General features: G+C 38.9%; 1 protein-coding gene across 1 annotated transcript in view; it reads left to right on the top strand.

The window, feature by feature from the left end:
* The window catches only part of LOC147108090 (guanine nucleotide-binding protein G(q) subunit alpha), a 124079-nt gene that overhangs the window by 98231 nt on the left and 12441 nt on the right, over positions 1-13407 (top strand). The window contains exon 4 of the mRNA XM_086004556.1: positions 5352-5480. Coding sequence (XP_085860682.1) covers positions 5352-5480 — 129 coding nt within the window. The remainder of the gene's footprint in view (positions 1-5351; positions 5481-13407) is intronic.

Below are 13407 nucleotides of genomic sequence, written 5' to 3'. Positions count from 1 at the left end.
CACAGTATTGAGAATGCAAAACCTGTTCCATTGGCTTTCTGTGTACAGACTGATTTGGAGCAATTTTTATTTTAAGAATTATCTTGCATGGCCGCATATTTGCTAAAGCTTAACTGAACATTGAAATTGGGGGAAACCAGGAATTTTATACACTGTCCATTGGATACTTTGTGATTAGCTTGTCACCTTTAATACTTTGCTGCATTCTAATCTAATTTTATTAAGTATTCTCCACTTTTCTTTTGGAAAATGGCCATTCTGGGAACTGTCCATATCTTGTCTACCACCCTCTTACAAGTGATGCCATCTCATTATCTTAAAGGGCAGCTAAACTGAACATTGAGCTTGAATGTAACTTGAGATAATAAATTAACTAGAAACAAGTTAAATCAAATTTCAGTACTCATGAAAAAACACACATCAGATTCCCTTGGTTCCTTTTGGTGTTAGTCCAGCTGGAAACTCCACTTCTATGTATTTAAAAGTACAGGCACTGACTTTTGGTAGCAAGCTGGAATTCAATAGCAGTTAACAAAAATGACTTCCTTATAACTGGGATTGTGTTTTAAAAATTTTGCATGATGGGATTTATTTTTGTGCAGAATCACACATGTAATTACTGTCTAAAAATCCTGACATTTTACTTCTGACTGAAGCTATACTCTTGCAATTCAGATCAATTTTTTTTTGCTGTCTGCCTTGCATCCTTTAGATAACCCTACACTAAAAGTGAACAAACTTCAAGCCTTGTAAAGTGACACACCCTCAGACTCCATTTCTCATACTGCAGTACATACGGAATCGATACATGGTTATGTTAGAGTACATGTGTGAACAAGTGTAGCAGTATGCAAAATAAATCTTGAGCATTGTTCTGCCATATGATCCTGTTTAACATGCAAATTCAGACAGAACAATTGGTAAATATTTAATTTGCAGTACAGAGCACTTCTAAGGGACAATTCTTAATTCTCTATTGCCATAAGGGTACTTGAAGAGGAGGTAAGGAATAGTTCTGTGCATGCTTGAAACTTCTAAAGTTTTTCCACCCATGATTGAAGATCACAATACATTTATCTGATGTCCTCAACGGCAGCTTTCTTACCAAAAGACACTACAGAGGTCACGAGGACTGAGGAGACTTGTATGGTGCTGTCTTTGCACCAACCCATTGCTGCACAGTACTGTGTTAATGGAAGTTGGCACTGAAACAGGAGAAAATTGCAGTGTGAAACAGGGAAACTCACCTGCACAATTCAGAGCTGCAAATGAGTAGAGGATATGGAGAAATTGGGCTAAGATCTCAAAAGAAGCAGACAAGCAATCCTCTTCAATGGAAGACATCAATAGTGACTGAATTACCAAACACTTGCAGAATGGAGAGGAAAAAGATGAATATATTTTTTAGAGTACAATTTGTGGGATAGGCAATACTTTTCAATAGCTCAAATGTAACCTATATTTGCATCTTCAGGGCTCGACCATAACATTTCAGAATTGGAATTAAACTTAATTTCCTACAGTGGGTGCACACTTTCTAATTTTGCAGCTTGTGGTAATATTGCCAATTATAAATGGTTCCTAAACCGTTCTACTTTTATCTTTTAAGTGGAAAAGAGTAAATAAATTGGTTTGCAGTGTACTTCTCACTATAGTGAAAGAAACAATACCCTGTTCTTAGAAGAAAAACAGTTTCCAACTAGTTTTGAACTCAAGATAATTGCAGATGAGGACAGGCATTTAGCTTATGTTTCTATGTTCGCTTATCTTAATCTATCTAGACTGACCCTAAAGTCCCCGCATTTGGTTCTTAAATGATTCCAGGGTTCTCCAGACCTTTATTTGGGAGTCCATTCCATGCCAAGTGTTATTAACTCTGTAATACAACTCCACCGTCACACCTAAAGATGTAATAAATACTGTTGTCATCACTGTCTAAAGACATTAAGTGTCAGTATGTAGCTTGGGTTACTAACTAGTTAGAATCAGCCGTCTACTATTTTAACCAAATTGAAAATAAATTGCACTATTGATTGACAAGTGACTTGTTTGCAGTATCCATGGGACGTTAGGCCAGCATTAATACTACAAATTTCTGTATTTTTCTTTCATTTGAATCATAAGTACTCCCCCCCCCCCCCCCCCCCCCCACACCCAAACGATTGATACGATTGTCTGTTGGCCCATAATATCTCAGTCCTGGTTTGTAGAAATATATTAAATATGAAGGATATCATGTCTGTGATATTTTGTTTCACTTGTCATTGGGTATGGAAATAATATTAGAGATGTTTTGCACTTGGGGAAAAAAAATTGAAGGATTGGGACTCTTGAGGTTTCATATCCTTGTCCATCCTAAGCAGTCTACTATTTATTCAAAGTTGCTTAATTCATATTATCTAGTAATTACATTTTGCACTAAATTTCCACTTTGCTGTATTATTCACATTCCTTAATTCAAGTTATGTCATTCAAATTTTTAGTGCCCAAATGGCAGAATTATCGGGTCTTCGACTTCAGTTTCATGCATGAAATGAATGTGAGGCTGCGGAGCCCAACACAACTTGTTAAAATCACTATTAAATATTGGGGGGAGGAAAATTGTTAACTGAGCTCTTAAAGAAAATTCTTTAAAATTTGTAGAACCACTTTTCACATTCAATATTTTATGGGTGGGAGGGAGTAGCTAGCTACAAGAGGAGAGAACTTCAGTTCAGTGGTAATTCAAAAAATAAAAGGTTGTTGCAGAACCATTTTCTTTGCTGAGAAACTGAAGTTCTCTTTGTAGCCAGTTAATCCCATCCACAAAATATTGAATGTGAAAAGTGGCTCTATAGAGTTTCCTATACTGGCCTACAAAGAGTGGAATTTCAACAAATCATTTTTCCCCAGTGTAAATTTCTATGGTTACTTTTAATCTAAAGGTCTTCAAGTCCTGTAAGTGAACATATAACACACAAATGATTCGACTGGCTGGGGAGAAAAATGAAGTTGTCCCTGAAAACTTGATCATATAAGTTGCTTTTCAGTTTCTTCAAACAGTAAGCGAAGGCACTGGGACATGCTATCAATGAAAATGGCATCAGTCTAGCCCCCAAGAGTGTTATTAGCTTGGCTTGTAGTGCTCCTGAAAAGTATTTTGTTTGTTGAAAAATTGTGGGAAAGCTTCGATAAAAGGATAAAGAAACCTGCAGAGTTTACCATTGACCGGTCGTTTTTAGTCTTGATTCAGTGCTGTACTTAATTAAATGTGATTTTCGAAATAAGAATGTGAAATGCTATGCTAAGCATATAAAATACTTATTAACTATTTTGAGGAAAACCTTTTCATTAAATGTCCTTCATATACCAAAGGAAGTAACCCAGCTTAATTGGTTCTAAGGAAATGTGTAATAATTCATTATAATGTTGTCGATAAGTGGTGCTTCATGCACTGTAGTAGTCTGCTCCCATATCCTGTAAAGCCCCAGGACCTGTGCCATAACATCAGTTGTTCCATAGCTAAAAAGATGTTTACGACTCCACATGTTCCACCTCCTCAATGTTCAACTGGAACATGGTTTCAGCCTCTTGCCATTGTAGGTTAGATTGGACAGTCCTTTCAGTTTGCTTAATTGCCAGTCTGCGTTTTCCCCTTTTCCTGGTCTTCATCCCAAGGATGTTGACACTATTCTAAAACGGTATCAGCAAAATGATACTCTGATACTTCTCCTTCAAGCGTCTCACTTTGTTCCACCTATCTCGCCTCTTTTTTTAAATCTTTGTTATCTACTGCCTCACCCCAGGTTTCTCACTATCTTCAGAAGCTTCATCAATGACCTTCTATTATACGATGAGAAGAGAGGCTGTTCGTTGATGGCTGCACAGTGTTCAGCTCCATTCTCAATTCCTTGGATAATGTGGCAAGAAATATTCGCGCCGCACAAGTGCCAGGCAATGATTATCTCCAACAAAGAGCTTAACCACCTCCCCATGACATTCGATGACATTACCATTGCTGAGTCCTCCATCAACCATTGACCAGAAACTCAACTTAACCAGTCACATAAATGTTGTGGCTACCAGAGCAGGGCAGATGCTGTGTATTCTGAGGCAAGCGGCACACCTCCTGACTATCAAAAGCCTTTCTACCACCGATATGAGACAAATCAGGAGTGATAGAATACTCTCCACTAGCCTGGAAGGGTACAACTTCAACAGTACTCTAGTATCTCTGCACCATCCAGATCAAAGTAGTACACCACCCCATCCACTAGCTTAAATATCCACTCCCTCCACCACCAGCGTAAACTGGCTGCAGTGTGTCCTATCAACAGGATATATGACAGCAAGTTCCCATGGTTTCTTTGGGAGAACCTCCCAAACCCATTACCTCCCAAACCCATTACCTCCACCATATAAAGGAAAAGGGCAGCAGGTGCATGGAAGCAACATCACCTCCAAGTTACTCTCGAAGTCACACATTCTGCTGACTTGGACGTATATCACCATTGTCGCTGTGCCAAAATCGTGGAACAAAAGCATTATGGGGGCACCTTCACCACACGGACTGCAGCGGTTCAAGAAGGTGGCCCCCAGCACCACCACCTGAACTATGGATGGCAATAAAGGCCGTCCTTGCCAGTGATGCCCACAGGAAGTTTGTATGCATGGGCGGAGATGCAGACAGTAAGCTAGTTTACCAAATGGTGGGATAATTCACTTAATGAAGCTGATCATGCTAGAAAATAATCCAATTGAATGCTTGTTTTCTTTCACTCACTCCTGAGACAACCAAAATGCAGAAGATAACTGCTCTGCGATTTGACCACTCTAAACGTTTTATCAATATAATTGCTACTTCATCCCTTTTTGTTGCTGGTCTGCCCCCACATAATTTTGCTCCAAATTAATTGATGTTGGTTTTGGCCAAAAGCTAATTTTCCATTGAGCTTCTTGTGCTACTGTCTCATTTTCCAGAAATATGTTTGCTTTGTGGAAAAACAAAAGGAAAATTTTAAAGTCAAGCAGGATGAAAAATTAGGTAAAACTCTCTTGTTTTTTTTCTTCCTTTCATTCAACACAGTATCGTCAAGGTAACTGTCAGCTGTGATGGAGTATGTGGCTGCAGGTGAAACAAAATGTGTAGATCAGTCATCCTGAGAGAAGACTAACTATCATGGGAAATAGCTGCACAATTCAGTGAGATATGGAGGTCACTAGGAAATAGTTTCCACCCCCACATCTCACAGAAAATAGAACAGCCCCTGAGGGTTATTCACTGTGTGCAGGGAAGCATGTTGGCAAATTTATCTTTGGGGGTTCACATGCTGTCATTTTTGTATTCATATGTTTTTTTCCCTTGTTTGTAGCTATCTTAGTGATTTGGATCGTATATCGGATCCTGCTTATCTACCCACTCAACAGGATGTCCTTAGAGTTCGAATCCCAACAACAGGGATCATTGAATACCCCTTCGACTTACAAAGCATCATCTTCAGGTAGAAGGTGGTTACTGAAAATCAGTAACTAATTTTATGTCTGTTGCATTGCATTTTTCTGTGTGTTCATTCTGGATAAGTGAGCGTTATTATTGAAATTTAGTGTAATCCTTTCAAATTTGATCCCTTATGATTTTTTTTCGATGAGGATAACCGTAAAAGATGGCTGTGGGATTTATTTGTGTCTTATTCTGTGTTGTGTTCTTTTTCTACTTTTTAAAAAATATATTGAGTTTGTTTGGGGTGAAGCTGATTCACGTGCTAGCTAAAAATTTTTTTTTTAAGTTCAAGGACAATTAAATGTCCGAACAACTTAAATTAAATCTAATTTAATAACAAAGTTGATGTTTGGAAATACTGCTATGAGAAGTTGTCTGTAGTGTGGATAAGTAGGGCAGATCTCCATCGAAAATTAGGTCATTCAGTTTGCAGTAGTGTTATTTTGGTCTACCTTTACAAGGCATCATTTGTCAAACTGGTAGGCTGCCATGTACTAAACACCAGGGATTATATGAACTGTGCCCAGAACCTTTTTTTTATAAAGACAGCTACTATTGAAATTCCCTTGTTCTTTGACCTTAAAGCACTTGAAGTGCTAGTTTTCATTTTATCTTGTTTTTGAAAACCTCCTCCTTCTCATAGCAAGGTAATGAAAGTTTCAATCGATCATCTTTGGCAGTACTATTCATAATGAAAATGTGTGGACAGCATTGTTATTTTGTAAAAGTAAAACAGAAAAAAATCCTTTGCCCCATCATAAATAGCACTTGAAGAAATGTTAAATTGCAGGACCTGACTTCGTGCCAGGTTTTGTTGTTTGAGAACATAACTCAGCTTCAGCCGCTGCCCCTCTGTTCCAAATATGAAGCACCAGCTCCTAAGATACTAAAAAAAAATAACTAATTCCTCCTCCAGTCTGCCTATAATGTAACACATTTAACTTATTTACAAAGTGAAATGCACACGAGTTGCATTTATATGGAAGTACTACGATCAATAGGACTTTGTTCGATCTTTATCTTAGTGTGAAAGAATTCCTCTCTGCCGACCCCCAACGAACACTCTTTGGAACTTTTCATAATGACTGTGAGAAAAAGGACTTCAACTGTCTGTATCTTTTTGTTAAGTATAGGAAGTTGATTATCAACACAACTGTAAAATAATACATTTTTGACTAAAGACAGGAGGACAAAGTAAGGAAATTTTAACTTTAACAGAACATCATTCAATACCAATTAGGTATTTCTTTTTTGATACCTCCAAGATTAAGTAAATTGCTGCACTCTTCATTAGATTTTGGAGACGACCGAAAGCTGTATAAGCATTTTACATTTTTTTAAACTACCCCTCAAAAATAAAGACTTCACGCACATTTTTGTTCTTGTTCTTTTGTGCACCTCCATTTGTTGTTGCACAGTGAATAAACATACTGTTATAGCACAGTCAAATTAAGCCAAATCAACATTGTCACTTGAAATATTTTATGTACACCAACTGCCTTGATTAGAAATTTGATTTTACATTTTACAATCAGTGTTATTTTAATGCTGGCAGTAATTAAATTCAAATAAATGAGTTACTGCAATGTTAAAATAATGCCTTTCAGAAAATCTAGGCCTTGGTGTGTGCTCTGCATTGTTGATTGAACAGTATAAATATAGGATGCACAGACTGTTGGTCCTGACATGTAATGGCACCATCTCCTATGGATTCTGATGTTTGCATTTTACTTGAGTATTTTAAGTTGGAGTTTTGAGCAATTTGTGAGGATGTATTACAGCATGAGGCTGGTAGCAGACATGAAGTGATTATATAAGAACATAAGAAATAGGAGCAGGAGTGGGCCATTTGGCCCCTCGTGCCTGCTCCGCCATTCAATAAGATCATGGCTGAGCTTCTACCTCAACTCCACTTTCCTGCACTATCCCCAAATCCCTTGATTCCCTTAATATCCAAACATCTATCGATCTCTGTCTTGAATATACTCATTAACTGAGCCTCCCCAGCCCTCTGGGGTAGAGAATTCCAAAGATTCACCACCCTCTGAGTGAAGAAATTTCTCCTCATCTTAGTCCTAAATGGCCGACCCCTTATTCTGAGACACTGATTCCTGGTTCTAGACTCCCCAGCCAGGGGAAACATCCTCCCTGCATCTACCCTGTCAAGCCCTGTAAGAATTTGTAATTTTCAATGAGATCACCTCTCATTCTTCCAAACTCCAGCGAATATAGGCCTAGTCTACTCAATCTCTCCTCATAGGACAATCTCCCCATCCCAGGAATCAGTCTTGTGAACCCTCGCTGCACTCCCTCTATGGCAAGTATTTCCTTCCTTAGGTAAGGAGACCAAAACTGTACATAAATACTCCAGGTGTGGTCTCACCGGGGCCCTATATAATTGCAGTATGACATCTTTACTCTTATACTCAAATCCTCTTGTAATAAAGGCCAACATACCATTTGCTTTCTTAATTGCTTGCTGTACCTGCATATTAACTTTGTGATTTGTGTACAAGGACACCCAGGTCCCCCTGAGCACCAACATTTCCCAATCTCTCTCCATTTAAAAAAAATACTCTGCTTTTCTATTTTTCCTACCAAAGTGGATAACTTCATATTTCTCCACATTATATTCCATTTGCCGTGTTCTTGCCCACTCATTTTCCCTTTCATAAATCCATGTTGACTTATTTTCTAAGTGCCCTGTTACCACGCCCTTAATAATAGATTCTAGTATTTTCCTTACTACTGATGTCTGGCTAACTGGTCTGTAGTTCCCCTTTTTCTCTCTCCCTCCTTTCTTAAATAGTGGGGTTACATTAGCTACCTTCCAATCCACGGGAACCATTCTAGAATCAATGGAATTTTGGAAGATGACAACCAATGCATCCACTATCTCTATAGCCACCTCTTTCAAAAGCCTAGGATGTAGGCTATCAGGCCCAGGGGATTTATCAGCTTTCAGTCCCATTAATTTCTCCAGTACTATTTTTTTTACTAATACTAATTTCTTTCAGTTCCTCATTCTCGCTAGACCCTTGGTTCTCCACTATTTCCGGGAGGTTTTTTTGCGTCGTCTTCCGTGAAGACAGACACAAAGTATTTGTTTAATTTCTCTGCCATTTCCTTATTCCCCTTATAATTTCTCCTGTCTCAGCCTGTAAGGGACCCACATTTACTCTCGCTAATCTTTTCTTTTTTACATACCTATAGAAGCTTTTACAGTCTGTTTTTATGTCTCTTGCTAGTTTACTCTCATTCTATTTTTCCTTTCTTTATCAATTTCTTGGTCCTCCTTTGCTGAATTCTAAAATCCTCCCAATCCTCAGGCTTCCTATTTTTGGCAGCATTATAAGCCTCTTCTTTTGATCTAATACTATCTTTAACTTCTCTTGTTAGCCACGGTTGGACCACTTTTCCGGTGGGGTTTTTGTGCCTTAAAGGAATGCATATTTGTTGTAAATTATGTTTAATTCTTTAAATGCTAGCCATTGCTTGTCTACCGTCATACCTTTTAATGTAGTTTCCCAATCTACCTTGGCCAACTCACCCCTCACGCCTATGTAGTTTGCTTTGTTTACCCTAGTTTTGGATTTAACGAAATCACTTTCAAACTTAATATAAAATTCTATCATATTATTGTCACTCTTCCCTAAAGGCCCCTTTACGACAAGGTTATTAATTAACCCTTTCTCATTGCACAATACTAGATCTAAAATAGCCTGTTCCCTAGTTGTTTCCTCAACATACTGATCTAGAAAACTATCTTGTATACATTCCATGAATTGGTCCTCTACACTATTACTGCAAATTTGGTTTGCCCAGTCTATATGTAGATTGAAGTCTCCCATGATTACTGTATTACCCTTGTTAATTGGTTAACTTTTCTGGTTTCCTCAATAGGGGTGGAGAAAGGAAGGATTGATTCTACCCTAGTTACAATAGGTAATAGCAACAATTTGGGAAGACTTAGCAGTGTTGTTTGGGTTATCCTCTCTAGCCCTACAGTTTTCCCCCTACTTTTGTGAGAGCCATCTTTTTAAGACGTATTTTATAAGAACATAAGAAGTAGGAGCAGGAGTAGGCCATACGGCCCCTCGGGCCTGCTCCGCCATTCAATAGGATCATGGCTGATCCGAATCTAGACTCACGTCCACTTCCCTGCCCTCTCCCCGTAACCCCTAATTCCCTTATCTGCTAGGAAACTGTCTATCTCCATTTTAAATTTATTTAATGTTGAAGCTTCCACAGCTCTCTGGGGTAGCAAATTCCATAGATTTACTACCCTCTGAGTGAAGAAGTTTCTCCTCATCTCAGTTTTGAAAGCACAGCCCCTTATTCTTAGATTATGCCCCCTAGTTCTAGTCTCACCCATCAGTGGAAACATCCTCCCCGCATCCACCCGATCAAGCCCCCTCACAATCTTATATGTTTCGATAAGATTGCCCCTCATTCTTCTGAACTCCAATGAGTAGAGTCCCAACCTACTCCACCTTTCCTCATACGTCAACCCCCTCATCTCCGGAATCAACCGAGTGAACCTTCTCTGAACCGCCTCGAGAGCAAGTATATCTTTTCTTAAATATGGAAACCAAAACTGCACACAGTATTCCAGGTGTGGCCTCACCAATACCCTGTATAACTGCAGCAAGACTTCCCTGTTTTTATACTCCACCCCCCTTGCAATAAAAGCCAAGATTCCATTGGCCTTCCTGATCACCTGCTGCACCTGCATACTAACTTTTTGTGTTTCATGCACCAGGACCCCCAGATCCCTTTGTACTGTAGCACTTTGCAGTTTCTCTCCATTTAGATAATAACTTGCTCTTTGATTTTTTCTGCCAAAGTGCATAACCTCACACTTTCCAACATTATATTGCATCTGCCAAATCTCTGCCCACTCACTTAGCCTGTCTATGTCCTTTTGCAGGTTTGTTATGTCCTCCTCACTCATTGCTTTCCCTCCCATCTTTGTATCGTCGGCAAACTTGGATATGTTGCACTCGGTCCCTTCCTCCAAATCGTTAATATAGATTGTAAAGAGTTGGGGTCCCAGCACTGACCCCTGCGGAACACCACTAGTTACTGATTGCCAGCCCGAGAATGAACCATTTATCCCAACTCTTTGTTTTCTGTTAGATAGCCAATCTTCCACCCATGCCAATATTACCCCCAATCCCGTGATTTCTTATCTTGATCAGTAATCTTTTGTGTGGAACCTTGTCAAATGCCTTTTGGAAGTCCAAATACGCCACATCCACTGGTTCCCCTTTATCCACCCTGTATGTTACATCCTCAAAGAATTCGAGCAAATTTGTCAAACATGACTTCCCCTTCATAAAACCATGCTGACTCTGTCCTATTAAATTATGTTTATCCAAATGCTCTGTTACTGTTTCCTTAATAATGAACTCCAACATTTTGCCAACCACAGATGTTAGGCTAACTGGTCTATAGTTTCCAGCTTTTTGTCTACTTCCCTTCTTAAATAAGGGTGTTACATTAGCAGTTTTCCAATCTGCCAGGACCTTTCCTGAGTCCAGGGAGTTCTGGAAAATAATCACCAATGCATCCACAATCCCCTACCGCCACTTCTCTCAAGACCCTAGGATGTAGGCCATCAGGTCCGGGGGATTTATCCGCCTTAAGTCCCATTATTTTACTGAGTACCATCTCCTTAGTGATTTTAATCATCTTTAGCTCCTCCCCCCCCCCCATTGCCCCCTGTTTGTCCAGTGTTGGGATATTTTTAGTGTCCTCTACTGTAAAGACTGATACAAAATATTTGTTCAGCGTCTTTGCCATCTCCATGTTCCCCACCACTAGTTTCCCGGTCCTATCCTCTAAGGGACCAACGTTCACTTTAGCCACCCTTTTTCTTTTTATATAGCTGTAGAAACTCTTGCTATCTGTTTTTATATTTTTTGCTAGTTTACTTTCATAATCTATCTTCCCTTAATTAATCTTTTAGTTATTGTTTGCTGGCTTTTAAATGCTTCCCAATCTTCTATCCTCCCACTAGATTTGGCTACTTTATATGCCCTTGTTTTCAGTCGGATACTATCCTTTATTACTTTACTAAGCCACGGATGGCTGTCTTTTCTTTTACTCCCCTTTTTCCTCAGTGGAATATATTTATCTTGGAAGATGTGAAATATCTCCTTGAATGTAGACCACTGCTCTTGTACCGTCTTACACTTTAATCTGTTTTCCCAGTCCACTTTAGTCAATTCTACTCTCATACCTTCATAGTCTCCTTTATTTAAGCTCAGTACGCTGGTTTGAGATCCAACTCTCTCACCCTCAAACTGAATTTGGAATTCAACCATATTATGGTCACTCATTACAAGGGGATCCTTTACTAGGACATTTTTTATTAATCCTGTTTCATTACACAGGACCAGATCGAAGATTGCCTGTCCCCTGGTTGGTTCAGTTACTTAATTTCCTTTCCCTGCCTATTGCAGTTTCCTCATGGCATATAGCAAACTGGTCAAGAGGGTGGTCTGCTCTTGAAGTCAGCTCCTAGGAAATGAGTAGCCTGCTAATAACTTGGCCCTTCTGGGTTTTTTTTAAATCCCTCTTGTGGTGAAGTGCTTGGCCCTCCAGCTGGTGTTTTCCTGGAGGTGGGAATTCAGTGATATGGAGGAACTAACTTGCAGCTTTCCACTCTTTTCTAACATTCACCACTGTCATGCCACCCCTCCATTCTGACACATGTAAATAGGCAATCAACCAAATAAAAAAACAACTTGCATTTATATAGCGCCTTTAATGTAGTAAAAAAAAACCCAAGGCACGTCACAGGCGAGTAATCAGACAAAAAACATCGGCTGGTACAAGAATACCTTTTATAAAGTAACTACACAGGTGTTTGTACCATAAGACCTATATGGCTTCAACTCCGGATTGCTGGAGCATGCATTAAACGATGGGAAACATATAGCCCAAAGGTACTTTCTCTGAGGTTTTATATCCTCCCAAGACCCACCAAGATCAAATTTTGCTGATAGTTATGCTTGTTACAGCTGTTCTCGGCTGATTGGTGCTATGCCACCTGATAAGCTATTGTTATTTTTCACATTGTTTATAACTTCTCTGTTAATCTTTGCACTGCTTTTGCTTGTATTTCTCTTGCAGAAATGCAGTAATCAAAAGAATTAAGAGGGATATTGACGGGAGCTGCTACTGTTAATGTAATGTCATATTTTAATACATATGTAAAATTTGCTGCCCAGTAAATTTCTCTTCTGTTGCCAATTGTAAAATTAATTAGCTAGTAAATGACTGCCTCAATCACTAACCCCGGAATTGAATAAAACAGTCTCACTGTATGAAGAAGTTTCTCATGTCCTCTATCTAAATCGCTTATATTTAATCTTGTATTCGTGGCCCCTTCTTCTTGACCCCCAACGACAGGAAGCAGTTTACCTTTATCTACTGTCTCGTCCTTTCATAATTTTATATACTTCTATCATATCGGCCTATAATCTGCATTGTTCTAACAGAAAAAGACCCAATTTTTCAGGTCAGTCTTCATATTTATATTTCCTCATACCAGGCATCACCTTAGTGGGTCTGCATTGTACACTCTCTAAAGCCTCAATATCCTTCCTATCCTGTGGAGCCCAATACCGCACACAGTACTCTAATTGAAGTCTTATTAAGATTTAATATAGGCATATAATATGCTTTATGTCTGTTACGAAAAAAATGCAAACTAGCAGGGCTGATTAAACAAATCTTTTTCACCCATGTCAAGTGACAACTATTTCTGGACAAATCAGTCACAGAAATATTGTGCAAAGTGTAAAAAATACTGATCAATCAGTATATGCTTGGTAAAATACATAAGTCCTTTGTATTTAGTGTGTTGCAGGATGATGGTTGGTAACCATTTATTATTTTATATACTCCCAAGTATTACT

The sequence above is a fragment of the Somniosus microcephalus genome, chromosome 13, assembly GCF_052327205.1.
Source record: "Somniosus microcephalus isolate GS21.2 chromosome 13, FLI_Smic_1.0, whole genome shotgun sequence".
In the NCBI taxonomy this organism is placed as follows: domain Eukaryota; kingdom Metazoa; phylum Chordata; class Chondrichthyes; order Squaliformes; family Somniosidae; genus Somniosus; species Somniosus microcephalus.
This window is presented reverse-complemented; position numbering and strand designations above follow the sequence as displayed.